Here is a 17,714-nt window from a genome sequence, read left to right as displayed (position 1 = left end):
CCTGCCCTGCTCCATCCCCATGAGAAACCGACCTGCTGCCAGCAATTAGAGGTGGTTAGCAGCTCCTGGGCTGCCATAAACATGGAGGTAATTGCAGCCTGTTCTCACTCCCAGCCCAGGAGGGACCAGGCTGCCCGGCTTCGCATTTCCTTTGCAAATCCCCATAGGAGGGAGAGCACAAGCTCGAGAATTGCAGTGACCTTCTCATTGTTGTTTTTGTTTCCACAAGTATTAAAAAATATTATCCCATCAGAGAACACCTTCGGCACATCACAAACGTCCTGCAGCTTTCACACTAAGCAGCCGTCTCATATGGAGAGACGACCAAAAGGTGCTTCCCCACCTTTTCCTCCCTTGAGTTTGCCCGCAGCTAATGGAAGCTCACATCAAATATTGCTCATCTGAAGTTAAATCGTGAAGGCCGCTCTTTGTTTTTCCACTCAAAAGACTTGCGACTTGACGGAGGAGCTGAAAGCAAGCCGGGATTTGTGCTTTTCTGCAGTTTTAAACGTGACACTCTCTTTTATTTATCTTCCTCTTTTAAAACTCCGGTGGCCGTGCAGGAAAAGCCTCTGAGGAGACGAGGGCTTTGCGCCGCTGAGATCTGCAAACATGGCTCTTCTTTCCTGAACTTTATTTTTCTCACGGTCTCTGAAAAGGCGAGATCAGGTGATACGTGTGGGATTGGCCCCGTACAGGTGCAGATCAGGTACTGGAGGAGGTGGAAAAACATCGCTGTGTGTACTCAAAGAGAAGGAAAAAAAAAAAGGAAGAAAGAAAAGACAGAGGAGAAAGAGCGAGCACATTTCTGAATAGGCCAGGTCTAGTTCTTGGCAGGATGACTCAGGCTTAGCTGGCAGGCGATGGGAATAGGAGTGTGAGAAAGTCAGTCAAGCGGAGGGAAAAGAAAGATTCAAGTCCCCAGGCAAAATGCTTTTTTTTTTCCTTTGCTTTTTTTTTATCTTAACTTTTAAAGTAACCCCACAAACCGTCCTGCCCAGCCGTGGTAGTGCAGGCACAGCTGTGCCAGGGCAGAGCAGCAACACTGAGCTGTGGTTTAGTGTTCGGCTGGGTGCTGGGAGCAGGGCACACACCTGCAGCCACACCAACAGCCAGGGGTGTGCACGGAGCAGTGTGACTGCAGTGCTGTGACCGCAGTGCTGTGACAACACCGGGACCAGCCTCAGGGCATCAGGCTGGTACCTGGGCACGGCCCTACAGGGTCCTGACCCTAGTGACAGGGCTTACACACAGAATCACAGACTGACCCGGGTTGGAAGGGACCTCAAGGATCATGTAGTTCCAACCCCCCTGCCTGGCAGGGCCACCAAACATACACCTTTACTAGATCATGTTGCCCAGGGCCCTGTCCAACCTGGTCTTGAACACCTCCAAGGACGGGGCATCCACAACCTCCCTGGGCAGCCTGTTCCAGAGCCTAACCACTCTCCTAGGGGCTTAGGAACCATTAAAGGCTACGGGCCGCTGTGACAGCGACTGGGCCACCTCGGGATCCGGGCACCAGCACAGGGACAGAGCCCAGCGCACCGTGACAGCCCAGCGGCTGCTGCTGGGACCCGGCCCGTCCCGGCATCCACAGCCGCTTCCTGGCCCCACACCCGGTGCCGATACCCCTCAGGCCGCGGCCCCCCACCGCGCGACTCCCCCACTTCCCGTCCCTCTGCCCCCCGAGGTTAGCGGGCGGGGCCCGGCTGCCACGGGCTCCAATTAACCCGGTAATTAGCGCAGCGCTCCCGTCCCTCTCCTCCGCTCCGCTCCGCTCCCTGTGGCGGCGCCCTGGGGGTTAAGAACCGCGGGCTCCCTCCCTCCCGCCATTGGCCTCCGTCCGCCGCGCGGCCCGCAGCCAATGGGCGGGCGGCGTCCACGAGCGGGGCCGCGTGCGGGCGGCGCCCATTGGCTGGGCGCGAGTGTGGGAACGGCGGCGGGGGACGTTTCACACGAGCCGCGCGCGTGCGGCGCGCGCTATAAGTAGGGGCGGCCAAAGGCGCGCGGCACCGCACGGCGCCGCATCACCGCACACACTGCGCTGCCACGAACGGGCGCCGAGCCCGCCCGCCCCGCGGGGCCGCCCTCCCTCCCTTCCCCTCCCTTCCCTTCCCCTCCTCCCGTCCCGTCCCGTTGTCGTGCCGCCTCGCGGCCGGCGCTGCCGCAGCACGCACCATGCCCGCCGACCTGATGGAGAAGAGCAGCGCCTCGCCGGTGGCCGCCACCCCCGCCAGCATCAACGCGACGCCCGATAAACCCAAAACGGCGGCGGAGCATCGGAAGGTACGAGCGGGAGGGTCGGGCTGGGCTGCGCTGAGCTGAGCCGGGCCGGGCGCTGACCGCCGCCTCTCTTTGCAGTCATCCAAACCCATCATGGAGAAGCGGCGGCGGGCGCGTATCAATGAGAGCCTGGGGCAGCTGAAGACGCTGATCCTGGACGCGCTGAAGAAGGATGTAAGCGGAGGGGGGGATGCGGGGCGGGGGGAGCGGGGCCGGCCGGCAGGGCAGTGCCGGTGTGAGCCCCGCATGTGCCCGCAGAGCTCGCGGCACTCCAAGCTGGAGAAGGCCGATATCCTGGAGATGACCGTCAAACACCTGCGGAGCTTACAGCGGGCACAGATGACCGGTGAGAATCAGGGGGGGACGGCGGTGATGCTGGGCTGTGCTGTGCTGGGGTTTCCTGCTCTGCTCTGTTGTCTCGGGTGCGCTCCATGCTTCCCACCTGTGTCTGTGGTGCTGGGTTGGAGCCCTCTATCAGTGGGCACAAGGGCTGCTGGGTGCTCTGTCCTGGGGGGATCTCTGTTACCTGCCTCGGTCCTCAGTGTTGGGATGCACAGTGCGCTCTGCCCACATGCTCAGCACCCAGGAGCATCCTGCCCGCTCACGGGGCTGTGGGAGCATTGGGCAGCTCGCTGTGTCCCCACTGACAGCCCCGTGACTCTCCCCACAGCTGCGCTGAGCACAGACCCTACAGTGCTGGGCAAGTACCGCGCCGGCTTCAGCGAGTGCATGAACGAAGTGACGCGGTTCCTCTCCACCTGCGAAGGTGTCAACACTGAGGTGCGCACCCGGCTCCTGGGCCACCTGGCCAGCTGCATGACCCAGATCAACGCCATCAACTACCCCGTGCCGCCCCCGCCGCTGCCACCGCCACCCGCAGCCTTCGGGCCACCCCTGGTGCCGCCGGGTGGAGGTGCGGGGCCGCTCCCGGCCGTACCCTGCAAGCCAGGTACTGATGCAGCCAAGGTGTACGGTGGCTTCCAGCTGCTGCCTGCCTCCGATGGGCAGTTCGCCTTCCTCATCCCCAGCGCTGCCTTTGCTCCCGGTGGGGCTGTGCTGCCCCTCTATGGCGGTCCTCCTACGGCTGCCACCACCGCCTCACCCTCCGGCCCCTCACCCGGCTCCGCTGACTCAGTCTGGAGGCCCTGGTGAGGGTGCCAAGCACCGGACTGGACTGAGCACCGCGCCCCGTGCTGCTGGCACGACTGTACATAGGTTATACGTTCATATTGGATTGTGCCTTTGTACCATAGCACTCCCTCCGACAGTGTTTCGTGTTTTACACGAGATCTTTTTTTTCTCCCTTCCTTCCCCTTCCTTATGTGACACCAAAGATTGGGATTTTTTTTTTTAATTTTTTTTTTTTTTGAATGCTCTTAAAATAAAAAGAGTCTCTTCTGTTTTGGAAGGCCTTTGGAGATACCTGGAGTGCTGCCTGTGTGCTCGGAGGGAGCCCAAGGACTGTGCTGCTGTGGGGCTGGAGCTGTGTGTGGCAGACCCCTGTCCCCTTTGTGTCTTGGGAAATCGACTGGCCCTTTCCATGCCCCTGGGCAGATGTAATTCCTGCTTCCCTGGGAGCAGCCTGGCTGATCTGACCTGCTCAAAGTGTTGTGTTTGCAGAGCTGTTGTGTGCACTGGAGGAGGCACCTCTCAGCTGCTCACGTGCAGTGAAACAGATTGAGCATGGAGCCTCCTGCCCAGACCCCAGGGCCCTGTCCCTGGTGTAAATCACCGGTGCCTGCAGCCTGGTGATTTACAGGAGTGCCTGCCAGTGTCTCGTGTTACAACTGTGGGACAGGCCGGACGCAGTGCTGTGTCTCAGGGCTGACAGGCTGCAGCAGGCGGTGCTGGGTACCACCTCCACCTGGAGCTGGAGGCACGGAGCACGAGTCAGGCTGTGCCGGATGATTAATGCTCTGCATGTGGTTTTGATAGAGTTGGGCATTTCCTCTGCTTTAATATGGAAAACACATGTTGGGAGAGTGAGGTGGGGCTGTGTGGGCTGCCTGCCTCTGTAACTGTGAGCTGCAGCTGACCCTCCTGACTTGGTCATGCCCCATTTCCAGGCAAGATGTGAGCCCTAGATAGGGGCAAGTGGTGGTCTCGGGTTACAGCTCACATCGCCCTTCCTAACAAGTCCTAACTCAGAACGGACAGCTTTAAACCGAGCCAAGATCCATCGGGGATTTCTTCCAAATCCCCCACAGAAGCGTGTCAGGTTCTGCCTGGCTCAGCCAGGTGCTTGGCTGCATCCAGGTGCTGGGGAAGTGCGAGCTGTGAAGTGTGAGAGCAGGCAGGGTCTGAGGGCTCCCCTCTCTGCAGCTTCCTGATCTGAGAGCGCTTCTTGGGATGGATTTTGGAGGGGGAGAGATGTCTGCAGTCTCTATCTCCACAGGGCTTACAGATGAGGATGTGCTTGGTGATGGCTGTCTTCTGAAAGCAGCTGCAGAGGATGATCTCCCAAGCATCCGGGTGATGACCAGCATTCTCCTCTCCTTTTTGTATGTAGATTCCCCTGCATCTCCCTGTGCCTTTGCTTTTACTACTGCCTTCACTGTGGCATCCAGCAGCCGGGCTTTGTGTATCTGGGGCTGCCTGCCCTTGTGTCAGCTCTGCACTGCTGCTGGTGACATGGCAGGACCAAGCCTGCCGTGCTCTCAAGGGGCATTTGCAGGACCTGCCTGCTCGGGATCCGTGTTGCCTGGTGCAGGTGGGAGCTGCATGCTTCACGTCTGGGAGCTGTTGCTACTCCAGCTGGACAGGGCTCTCCTGCTGGGAAAGCACATAAAGAGGAGGCTATACAGTGGGCTAATGGACAGTGTATAGATCTGGGAGTGAAAGGAAAGACAAAGTGATCTGCTAATGGAGTTCAGATTGCACATGTAGCCTATCTGCTGTATGCTAGGCTCTGGCTTCTCCAAAGCTTTGTGTTTGCTCAGTCCCACAGCATGTTGACGTGAGAGATCTGCTTGAGTCTGTGTGATTTGAAGGGATCAGAGCCATTCCCAGGAGCTGTGCTCTTGATGCTAATTCACTTAAACCGTGACAAATTTGGATGACAAATGTGGGCCGGGGGTCTGTGGGCCTTTACGTGTAAGAGCTGCCCTTTGGGTACAGCAAACACCTTCATGTGTGTAGGCAGCCCCGTGCCTGGCTCCATCCCGCACTGACGATGGCACGTGGGGCTGCTGGTGCTGCACACCTGCCTATGGCCCCCACCGTGCCCTGCTCACCTCCTGCCCACCGCAGCCCTGTCCTCCACCAGGCGCTGCCTGCCGCCCTGGAAACCTGTCATTAAAGTCAATTAACTTTTCCCACACTCCTCACAAGCGGTGTGCAACCCCTCCTCGCTTCCTCCTTGGCTCTTAAGTGCTACCATATGGCACGGGCCCCGGCCCCCCCCCTCCACCCTCCGCGCCCGCCCTGCCTTTGATTCCAGTCAGACAGCCAGAGCTTTATGATTTAAGCCGAGAGAGCCCTCGTACCAAGCCCTGAGCCGCGCTGCGGCCAAGGTGGTTTTTTTAGCAGGCGAGGCTGTTTTCTGGCAGGAAATGAATAGCTCCCAGATGAGCTCAGGAACCTGAGAGGTCGTGAGAAAGGAGCGAACCCCCGGCGCGGTGGCGGCCTGCCAGGCTGCAGGGAGGGGAGGGAGCGCACCCGCGGCACACGAACCCGCTCCGGCCCCTGCTGCCGGCAGCCGCCGCAGCCCCATGCCGGCCGGCCGCCTCCAAGCACTGCCCAATGGCCCCGGGCCTCAGCATCGCTCGTGCCAGGGACCGCCGGCTCTGGGCCTTGGGCTGCTGGCCAGGCCTGTGGCCATGGGGGTTGCGGAGCAGCAGCCTGGCCCGGCAGCGCCATGTGGGGGTGAGGGATCCACAGTGAGGGAGTGGGTGCTCGGGGCTGGGATGTGGCAGCCCCGTGGAGGGGCATCCAGGACTGCACAGCCCCACACGGGGCATCCAGGACTGCACAGCCCCACACGGGGCATCCAGGACTGCACAGCCCCACACGGCAGCCTGCTCCTTCCCAGCCCCATGGAGAGGGCTGGGCCTGATCCTGCCCAGCCCCCTGCCATCACTCAGCAAGCCCGAAGCCTGGGCTTACCCCCAGCACCTGTAGGTGGGTGCCCTAGGGTAGGGTGGGGAAGAGGACCTGTGATTTACAGAGGTGACATGTGTTTTACTTAAAACAAGTCAAACAAAAGCCATGGTTTGTTTTGTGGAGCGCAGACTTCCTGGTGGGGTCAGCCCAGACAAATGACTCCACTCCGTTTCATTAAACATTTGTGGCCATCCCCACCATCAGCTGGTGCTGGGGGCCATGTTCCCAGCTGAGCTGGGGCATAGGGGAAGCTGTACATCTGGATGTAAGGGTGCCTGTCCTTGCAGCCCCTGCAGCGGGGAACCAGGTCAAGATGGGGCTTTGGGAGGATGGAGCTGCTTCTCTGAACTGTCCTGCACACAGATGGGGCTCAGGACAGCCTGGCTGTGTGACAGGGACACACAGTGCCCTGGTACTGGAACAGGGCCACCCCACAGGTCTCCCACCCCCAACAAACACCATCTGACTCTGATGCTGCTGCCAGAACCTTACGCAAAGTCAACCCTGGGCCAGCCCCAAAGCAAAAACTCTGCGGGGTCCTTCCAGTAGGACCTGGGGACAGAGCTACCAAGTCTCAGAGCAAATCCTGCCTTGTTATGCATATGGTGCACTCATACCCTTTCTGAAGACACCCAGCATTTGTTTGGTGCTTTTGGCTGCCATGAGCTGACGAGGTTGGAGGGCTGTCGGCAACGACTTGGGGCTGCAGAAGCTTTTCCTGCTCCAGAAGATGGGCTGCAGTCCTACTCTCTGGAAAACATTATAAGTTCTTGAAACTGTAAAACAATCTGGCTGGTCTCACTGCTGCTGACGTTGAAAATCTGGACAGTGTTTGTACCAAGAGAGGCAGCAGGATGTGAGGACGCATGCCGAATCCTGCAGCTATGTGCCGTGCCTGGCTCAGCTCCGCAGCCCCACTGCAGCCCCGGCTTCTTGGCAGCACCAACACATGCTGGTGCCAGAGGGGAGCCCGTGTGGGCTGGAGCCTGCTGCCGTTCCACACCATCTTCCTTTCTCCCACAGTCAAGCTTGCTCCTTGCTGTGGAGTTCTGCACATCCCTTCCCCCAGGGCTGCCTGCTCCTGGCTCCCCCCAAGCTGTCGTTGTGCTGGAAGCAGCAGGGCTGGCAGCCACACAGCTCAGGCTGGTGTTTCTGAGCGGGCTCCAAGCAGCTGTTAGCACTCGCAGGCAGTGCTGGCACAGGCTGGCTCCCTGCTGGGCCCAGCTGTGTGGGCAGGGGATGCAGGGACAGCCCCAGCAGGACTGGGCCCCCGTGGCCTTTGGACACTGAGTGCATCCCATGCTGCACAGAGCTGCCAGAGCTGGATTGTTGCCTTTTCAGGAGCACAATGAGGTTTATCTGGAGGTGCTGTGGCCCCGGCAGGCTGCGTGCATTGTGTTTGCTCAGCCAGCGGCACGGCCAGAGCGAGGCCGGGTCACGGTGTGCCTCTCCCTGCCCAGCAGCCCCCTCCTTGCAGGATGCCTTGTACAGAGAGTGAGGGCTCCTCATCGCTCTGGAGGAGCTCACAAGCTGAGTCACCATCACCTGCTGCTCTTCCACATTTTACCGAGGGATGGTTTGCAACCAGCCCCTCGTGGCCACCCGTGTCCCTGTCCATAGTGACCACATGTGGGTCACCAGAGCCAGGCTGCAGACAGATGGGTGGTAAGCTGCTCCTTGCTCATCCCTCCTGGCTGCCTGCAGCATTCCCATGCAGGGAGGCTGAGCACACAGCAGTGTGTTCCGCTTATCAGGATCAAGAGGCGGCTTGATTACAGCCAGAAGGGCCTGGCTGCATGAGTACCATGGCAGAAATAACAGGGCAGGTACTTCAGAGCTCTTTAATCTAGCAGGGAGAAGCAAAACACAAGCCGGTTGCTGCACATCTCTCACAGCCTGGGTGATTAGCTCCCCAAGGAGAGGCAGGAAAGCAGAACACCCTCCCATGGGCACTGTATTCTCCACTGGATCATCACCTGCAGCAGTGTATTTTACCTTAAATCTTCACCTCGCTCCAAAATGCTGTTTTATGAGCACATACCTCCTGATGTGATCACTGCTGTCTAAGGGGCCAGACTGGCCCCATCTTCCCCCCACACCTGGCTGCAGGGATCTTTATCCTGCTGCGCAGCAGAGCTCCAGTGTCCTGCTGGCAGAAATTTGTCTGCAAATTTCCTCTCATTGAGAGCAGCCGGAGGGGTGGGGGTGGGGGTGGGACACAGGCTGATATGGGAACTTGATTAGGGTCGGGGCAAGCAGTGTAGGGAGACGGAGGCGGCTGGCAGGGAGCAATGCTCCAGCCCTTAACCTCTCCTCAGGAGCCCGCAAATTATATCTGTTAATGGATCAGCCCCCTGGTATCCTACAAATAAGTCATCTGGCTAAGTGCGTGGCAGGCATTTGTTACATTTTCATCACATTTAATTTATCTTGTGATGAGCGTTAACTCAATGAGTCCCAGGGACAGCAGGTAAAGAGCCATACCAGCACAGCTGGGCAGGAGGCTCCGGCTGCAGAAACATTTTTTCCTGCTTCCTTGTGGAAATGGAAAACCCTCTATGGAATGGGAATGGGAGCCTTTGTGTGTGAGGGACCAAACACCCCCACAGCACAGTGATGTAGTCCTAAGCCCAAGGCTGCAGAGCCCCTTCCCAAAGCTCTGTGAAGGATGTGGCAGCCCTCTCCTGCTGCCTGTGCAGAGCTGGGCATGCACAGAGCTGTGCCATCATACCGTAGCACTGCACTGGTCACCACATCACTGCACTGTGTCACTGTGCCCGCCAGGGAGGCGATGCTGCCGTGGGTCTGGGGCACGCCGGGCAGCTCCCTCGGTGCCAGGAGTGATTTACACAGTGCACCCGGCAGCAGAGTCAATTAAGGTCACATTTCTGTGTCGCTAAACAACAGGCAGCTCTGGGTTCGGTCCCGCTGAAAAGAAAACAAAAGCCACCCCTTGAAATGGGGTCTTTGAGGAGGTTCAAAGGAGCACAGCACAAAGGGCGGGCTTTGTGGTCACCCCTCATCCCGCGCTGCTTCCAGGGCCCTTCCCGACCAGAGACACTGCTAATGTGGCAAGTGGGAGTTTTTAATTGTCCGGCACAAACAATGCTGGCATATTTAGGCCGGCCTCATTACAGAACCATCCAAAAAGCTTGAGAAGCATTCCCACCACTTAGCATAAATAGCAGAAACGCTCTTTCACAAACGGAGCAGGTCCCATCTGCTCCCAGACCATCCTCACCTTGACTCCCAGTGGCACATCCCTGCCCACCACCGCTGCTGGCCCCACTGCTGACACTATTGCTCGTCCCATTGCTTCTGCTACTCCTGGCCCCGCTGCTGTTCCCACTGCCACTCTTCCTGCAGTCCCATTGCTGGCCCCGCTGATGTCCCACTACAGTCCCACCACAGCCCAAGCGGTGCCCCCAGTCCTGCCAGGCTCCTCGCATTGCTTCCACCCTGCACACATCCCTAGGACACAGGCACTGGGGGGGGGAATCCTGTTTACCTGGGGTGGGCCCTGGCAAGAAGCCCCATCGGCACACAGGGATCAAAGCGTGGCGGCTCCTGGTTGATACCTGATCCCGGAGCTGGATGGGAGCCGGGAGGCTGCCGGGTGCCTCCTGCATGCACGGCGGTGTTCGGCTCTCCCTCTTCCCCTCTGCCTCCCTCTGCTTGGAGCCAGTGCACTCCCCACGCCTCACAGTTTATTAAAAATCCGAGGTACCTTGGAAGAGACAACACAATGGTAAACTCGATACAGCTGCCTTGTATTAATGGACTGCCCCTTTTGATTTTCAAGTGGAACTTTTGGCAGAACACCAGAGTCAAAAAGGGAAAATGGTTGTAAAACTCAGCAAAAGGGGGGGGATAAAAAGGGGCTTTGATCAGAAGGGCTTGAAGGTGAACGGCGGCGGTGCTGGCGGTGTGCTGGGGGTGAAGCACGGTGCTGCAGAGGAAGCGGGGCTGAGGGCTGAACGGGTTCAAAGGGCTCCGAGTGAGGAGCAGCACCGGAGGATTATTCACTTTCTATATTTTCACTCCTGCAGCACACATGGGAATCTAATTGGCCGGGACAAGAAATACAGCCAGACAGCTTACAAGCAGGCTGGAGAAGACAGAAAAATATTTGCAGCTGCAAGCCATTAAAGGCAAACCCGGCCTCTCTCCTCCACTTTAATTACCCTTCTGTACGCTTTCCTCTGTGTACCAGTGCTAACGTCAGTTCAAAAACCTTTCTGATCTTAAAAGGCCGAGAGCAGCACCTCGCTGCTCCCAGTGCTGGGCTGTACACAGCAACACAGCATGACATGGCACAGCATGGCACCCCCTGTACCAGAGCCTCTGCATGGGGTGCTCTGAGCTCCATGGGTGCCTGGTGCACCAGTGCCAGCATGGCCAGAACTGCCTGCATTGAGCAGCAAAGAAGGATTTTCTGTCCTTGAATAGCAGTGTGCTGCTCCAGCCCTGTTACTGCTCATTTCCCTTTCCACCAGCAGCAGTGGCACCGCAGCTGTTATTGCAGGTGCCTGCTTGTGGCTCAGCACCACCCTGCTGAAACTTAAGCATGGGGCTCGCTCTGTGCCTCTCCTTGTCAGTGCTGAGAGCTGACTTTGCAGCATTTTTAGTCCAACTACAAACATGGGAGAGGTGCACGTTGGCTGAATGGGGCAATTCTTGGTTATTCTGAACCTTCGGTGCAATCCCTCTTCAAATGCATGGAAAGGGATGCTTGTGTCTGGAGAGATTTTACATTTGAGGTTAAAGCCCAACTGTGTCCATATAGATGAGTGGCACAGAGTGCAGGGATCTGGAGGAACAGCAGAGCTCATCCAGCTCAGCCCCACTTGGCCACTTCCCGGCCCTGCTGAGCCCGGGGCTGGGTCTCCAGATTGGAACCACATTGAAGCACATTTGCAACGAATTAGGCCGGCAGCCAGCAGCTCTTGCTTGGCCGTGTGTGCAGCCAGTCTTTGGGGATTGTCAGCTCCTCCCAGGTTTCCACAGCGGATGTTCCCCGGCCAGAGTGCAGCTGGGCTTTGTGCGGAGCCCAGGAGGAGGGAAGTGCGGGTGGGGATGCACTGTGCTGCAGGGAGGCATGGAATGGGGGTATCACCTCTTCCCTCAAGGTGCGTCCAATGTGAATTTGCATCTGGGGGGTACCCCAGAGCAGGGCTGCTGGGAGGCAGTGGGTCAGGGGCAGCGGGTCTGGGGCACAGGACTGCTGTGGGTGTCCATGGCAAGGAGCAGTGCTGGTAACTTGCGTGACAACCTGCCAGGAAAACTGTTCAGATCCTAATTCACATCGTGTTTGTATCGTGTTCTCTTCCTGCTTAAAGAGGCAATATGGGAACCTTGTGAGGGTTGTGTGCTGGTTTGCTGGTTGCTTTCCTGGTCACGCACATCCCCTTAGGAAGCGATGCCACAGTGACAGACACTGGTTCTAAAAATAGCTCCACCTCATCTCCAGTACCATTTTTTCTAATAACACATTCCCACTTAAATAATAATGCTTAGTGATTAGCGGTGGGTGCATATTAAGCCAAAGGCGGATCAGGAAATTGGGCAGCTTCCTACACACTGCAGCACCACCTTTCTGCCTGCTGTGCCATGATGTGCCGTGCCATGTCATACCATGCCGTGCCATGCAGTGCTGACAGCAGGCACATGGAGGGGACACCGCTTGCCCTGCCCAGCTCGGGTGCACCAGCCCTCACACCCAAAGCTTTTCACCAGCCCAGCCTCTGCCATGCCCAGGGGACATCCTGGGGTGCAGCTGAAGCGCTGATGCATGCACAACCATGGCATAGTCCTTAGCCACAGCTGTATGCAGGGGGCCCCAGCAGCACTGTGGCTTTGTGATAAGGCCATGTCTGCTGTGAAATGACCTCGTGTTTCGTGAGCAGGGATATTTATGAAATGACAGACAGCTGTGCTAATCTCTCTCTGGCAAGCAAGGCTCACCCTGCTCTCATTTGCAGGGCAGTGCCTGGGCACAGACAGGGCAGGCAGGCAGCGGGGGCAGCTGGCAGAGTCCTCTGCTGCAGTGGGGCTCAGTGCCCAGACCCCAAACTCATGTGCTCAGTCGCAAGGCTGTGACACAGCACCGGTGCTTGGCACAGCCCCACTCTGTGATGCCCACACCTTGCTGCTACACAGAGGGGACGGGGGACGCTGCAGCCCCCTGGACAGTTCCATCTGGGGGGTCTGAGCCACCCCTGGTGTGGCACAGCCCCCGGCTCGCTGCCACTCACAACCACTCAGCAGCAGCCTTCCCAACACGGCTCCCCTCGGGTTTTTATCACCCGCATAGCACTGGCGAGGGGAGGGAGGCCACCGCCGGGGAACATCTGGGCTCCATTGCTCATTGTCTGGCAATTAATGTCAGCGCTGAAGACAGAAGGGACGTCAGATATTAAATAAACACGACCGCACTCTGCAGACCAAAACAATCCCACCGGGGGGAAGCGAACATGCGCACGCACCAGCGCTGCTGCAGCACAGCACGACCGGGCTGCTGGCTGCACACGTGTGTGCATGGCCCTGCATGCTCACAGACTCCCACACAGCTCAGGTTTCACCTCGAGAAGGGCCAGCGGGACAAAAAAAAACCAAAAACCCTTTTCCTTTCTTTTTATTTTAGTTTATTTCTTATTTTTTGTTTTTCAGCGAATCGCAGCTGCAAGTGCAGAGACCTCAAAGCTGCGCCTGTGGGGGGTTCTGTGCATCCAATGGCTGGGACAGGATGGTTCCCCCAACCCACCAGGCTGCCTAAGGGCTGCCATCCCCCTGTGGTGCTCCCCACATTCTGCTCCTGCATGGATGCGGATGCATTAGCTCAGGGTCAGACTGGTTTGGGCTCTGGGAGCTTTTGTTCCCCTGCAGAAGCCCCTCTCTCCTCTGCCCTCAGCCCCTTTTCATATGAAGGTCAATGGGCTGATGATTAAGCAGGAAAAGGGCATGAAGAATCAACCAAATTAAATCTTGTGTGCAAACAGGTGGGTGTGAAATTTCACTCAATGGATGGTGTTAGCGGGGACCCCCGGGATCCCGATTTCCCAGGGGAAGGCTGGGCAGCCTGAGGGGGGATTTGCTACAAAAACCCCAGACATGGGAGAATAGAAAAAGCCTTCTCAAAAACCAATATTGACAAGGTCCCTGTGTTTGCACCCCGGCTTTCCCTGGGAGCACAATGGGAGGTGATTGTTCCGGGCGCAGCGGGGAGGGGACGCGGGGAGCTCAAAGGTGAGCGGCCCCCCCTGGCCCCCCAGCCTCAGCCCCTCTGCTTAATCCCCTGCTCGCCAGAGCTTTGAAGTTGCCAGAGGTCGAATATGGGATGGAAATCACGTTAGCCGCGCTGCGTGATCACAACGCACTGTGACACAATGCTGCGTCCCCCCGGCGCCACGCACCCAGTGAGCGCTGAGATGCACAGGGACACGCTGGGACACACTGGGACACAGCGGTTCAGCCCACTCCTATGGCACTCAGCGTGGTGCCTCCAGCACCAGCACATAAGGGAGGACAGGGAGCAGCCTGATAGCAGGAGGTTCATCCCTGGGATTAATTAGCCAAGGCTGCAGTGCAGAGCGATGTAAAACACGAGTCCTTTGCTGTGGTGTGGGGCACTGGGGCCGTCCTGCAGCGCTGCACATCTTGTAGGCATTAGCATCACGTCAGAGCAGCCTGCACAGAAGGATGTGGGGTTTATGGGGTTGTAAAGTGCCTTGTTCCTGGTGTAGGAACGGCAGTGCTGTGTAGAAATGTGCTCTTGGTGCATGAGGCTCAGGGACCCAAGCAGGGAGGAAACATGGGGCTTGAAGGCTCATAGGATAACATGTTTGTAGTTGTCCTTTTGCAGCCCAGCACAACACCCAGCATTGCATCACTACTGCCTGTCCCAGGTCAGAAGGAAGCTGGGGAAGGTGACTTTGTGGTGGGACAGAAATGTTTAACCATAGATCCAGAGAGCTGAACCAGTTGTGTCACTGAGTCTTCTTCCCATGCAGCTGGTGTCTCACAATATGAAATATCAGTATGGCACATGGAAAATAACCTAGTGCAGTTCTATCAGCTGATACAGCTATTTGGTATCACCATGTTTAGAGATCTCAGTCAGACCCTTCATTCCCATGATTATTCAATAGAAGTGAACCTGTTGCCTCCAGCTCTTTGCCTTCAGTGGCACAGCTTTCCAAATGGAGAACTACATCACCAGGAGATGTCTGGGGAGGTCTGACAGGCATTTCCCACTGCAGTCCCAACAAGCAGCCTTATGAGAAGACACTGCCAGGGTGCACAGTGTTCACCAGCTGCAGCTGCTGAGCATCTGTGGGCTCAGAGCCACCACGGCTCTCCTTGCCTGGGGCTGGTGAAGAGTGCACTCATCCCACTGCATGACATGGCATGGCATGATGCAGCATGGCACAGCACAGCATGATGCAGCATGTCACGTCACAGCTGCAGCACAGCCATGTTCTGCATGGCTTTTCCCTTCCAAGCAGCCTTCTGAGAATGCAACTGCTGTGCCCCCATCCTGCACCGGAGCTGAAGTTCTAAATAAAGAACTTTTGTCTTTTTATTAAGCATCTTAGGAAACGTGACTATTACATTCATATTATATTTCCCTGTTTTGTACAAACACGTTGAAGTCAGCACTAAGAGGATTACATTTATGGTGCACCAATCTCTGCCCAAATGGGCTGACTAAAGAAGCTCTTGTTAAACAGTATTTTCTCTAATGCCTGTTGCTTTTCTTCCCTGCCACAGTGCTCCGACATCCATGCGGGCTCCCTAAATCCACCCTCCTTGTGAGCTTTCAGATCAGGACTCTTCCTCCCTCTGCCCCCTCCGGATCCTTTAATACAGCTGAAGATGAACATTAGCGCTTGGTTCAACTGCACTGGAAAGGGAAAGGGCAGATTCATCAAAATCTTTATACCTCCATAGAAAAATGTAGCCTTTTGCCTTTCCTCGAGTGAATGCCTTTTCTAGAGGGTATTCATTAGGGCTTGGGTCTGTTTTTGCAGACAGCTCCACAGATGTTGACATTTTTTTTCTTCGCTGGGTTAAGACGCCTTCTATAGGCTTTCATTCTTTATTTGTTACTTCTTTATTATCCAAGGGGGGGTTGGGGGGGCTTTTTTTTTTCCTTTTTTTTTTTTCTTCTTCCTTTCTCCCCGAGGAGTTGACTCGGCTCTCTGAAGAGAGCAGTGCTCCCAGCCTCATTATGCTCCCAACCCTTTCTCACTGCCACGGGGCCATTGTGGTGAGCAGCAGGTAGTGGTGGCACTGCAGGGTCAGTGCTGCTTTTTGTGCCTGCAATGGGAAGGGTTGGGCGCATGGCCGTACCTGGGCTCCTGTGCCCAGATACTGGGGAAGGGTTTGGTAGAGGGCCATTGCCCGGCATAGGGGAGGAAATAATGGTGGAATAAAATAAAGGAGGGAGTGATGTGTTGGGACTGTTGGGTATGGTGGGTCCCTGTGGTGACACCGTTGCCTGTAAACTGAGCTGGGATGTGCCCAAACCCCAGTTCCCTAAGGAAATGTGCTGTGTTTCTGGAGATTTTTGCCCCAAAATATTGCCAGGAGGGACACATGCATTGGCAAAGGCATCACAGTCCAAGTGGCACTTCAAGGCCCGCGCTAAGGAGCACAGAGGTAATGGTCCCAGCCATTCACAGATGGGCTCATTGTGTCGCTGTGCATTATCTTGGGGAAAAGAATAGCTCCAGCTCTGAGAACCTCCTGCCCCGTTCCCACACTGCCCCACATGACAGCCCCAGCTCTGCAGGGCTGCATGGGGCAGCAGCGATCTTTATCCCTCCATGCAGCAGAGCCCCAGCGTCCTGCTGGCAGAAATTTGTCTGCAAATTCCCCCACATTGAAATCAGCCTCAGACACGGGCTGGGGCGAGGACTTGATTAGGGCAGGGGCAGGCAGCGTGGGGAGCAATGCTCCGGCCCTTAACCTCTCCTTGGGAGCCCACGGAGCTGATGCTGTCACTGCTTCAGGGGCTCTGCTGGAGCACAGCATCTCTGGTCTGGTCGCACTGGAGCAGAGCTGTGAGCACCGGGGTTTACAGCCCAGAAAATCCAGGCTCCAAAGGGCTCTCCCTGACGGGGGAAGGAGGCGTTCCGCCCTGCCCAAGGCCACTTTTATGCCATTGTGCCTTTTCAGCATTGCATTAAGGCGGCCAAAGAAGAGGGATTTTTAATGGTTCCGCGGGAACAAAGCGGGAACATTGGGCCCAACTTCATTACAGAATCATCTGAAACGCTTGAGGAGCGTTTCCCACTAATTATCATAAATAGCCGAAAAAAATCTTTCACTCCCAAAGCAGGTTCCATCTGCCCCGCCGTGTTTTCTCACCTCCACTTCAAACAGCACGGCTGTGCCCCCGCACAAAGGGGAGACCCCATCCCTGCTCCCCTCACACACGGGCACTCTGAAGAAATACAAACAGCCCGCAGATTAACATCACTCCTTTGCACCTTAAACAAACAGGCAGCTTCCGCTCCTCTGGGAGAACCCTGGGAGGATGTGCTGAGCTCGCCCTGCCCAAAGCACGCATGCAGCTCCTGGTGCCCAGCTGTCAGAGGTGTGCTGGGTGCCTGGGAAAGCACAGTCCTGCTGGGATGTTACAGGGCACAGGAGGGTGGCTGTAGGGCTGTAGGGCTGTAGGGGTGCTGCTGTCGGACCCACGGACCTGTGGGCAAACACCTCCAGCCTGACCCCATCTTCATGGATAACAATAATTAATAGAGGAGCAGACATGCCTTGTGTCTCCGAAGACCTTTTAAGATGTGATTATGTTGTGCTAATCTCGCCCCCAAGCACTTCCACGTTTAGGCTGCACCAGGCCATTAAATATCGCCAAACCCACGGAGCCCCCCTGCCATCCCCAGAAGCCGGCCCTTCTTTCAAACCCTCTAAATCAAGCACAGTGCAGAGCCCATATGGGCTGCCAGGAAACATGCTCCCTTCCCTCATCTGCGTCTCATTAGCACAGTGCCAGGCTCCGGGGCTGCACGCTCTGTCCCGCACAGATGTGCTGCCCTGCACTTTCCTCCTGTATTTCACAGCCGTCGTCAGGACTTCAAGGAGCAGCTGAGCAGCAGTAACACTGCACAGGCTCAGCAGAGCGGATATCCAAGTCCCTGGTGCACAGCCACAGGTATGCGTCTTAATGCAAAGCACCATGCTTTGCTCTGGCACAGTGTCAGCAAGAAGCTGCCCCGAGGTCTGGAACACAAGATTTACAATTGCATCTCTATTTTCTCACCATGCTGCTGCCTGCAGGGCATTGCACAGTCCTGTTACTGCCC

The 17,714-nt window shown here is 56.9% G+C and overlaps 1 protein-coding gene across 1 annotated transcript; it reads left to right on the top strand.

Moving 5' to 3' along the window:
• Positions 1-2,002: 2,002 nt before the first annotated feature.
• On the top strand, positions 2,003-5,252 carry HES1 (hes family bHLH transcription factor 1). Its single transcript, XM_015871936.1, has 4 exons — positions 2,003-2,289; positions 2,365-2,460; positions 2,545-2,632; positions 2,957-5,252. Exons 1-4 carry the CDS (start codon positions 2,182-2,184, stop codon positions 3,436-3,438), a joined length of 774 nt encoding a protein of 257 aa, XP_015727422.1. The 5' UTR covers positions 2,003-2,181; the 3' UTR covers positions 3,439-5,252.
• Positions 5,253-17,714: the final 12,462 nt, after the last annotated feature.

This window comes from Coturnix japonica, chromosome 9 (assembly GCF_001577835.2).
Source record: "Coturnix japonica isolate 7356 chromosome 9, Coturnix japonica 2.1, whole genome shotgun sequence".
Lineage (NCBI taxonomy): Eukaryota > Metazoa > Chordata > Aves > Galliformes > Phasianidae > Coturnix > Coturnix japonica.
The sequence above is the reverse complement of the archived record's forward strand: the minus strand, read 5'-3'. Positions and strand labels throughout refer to the sequence as shown.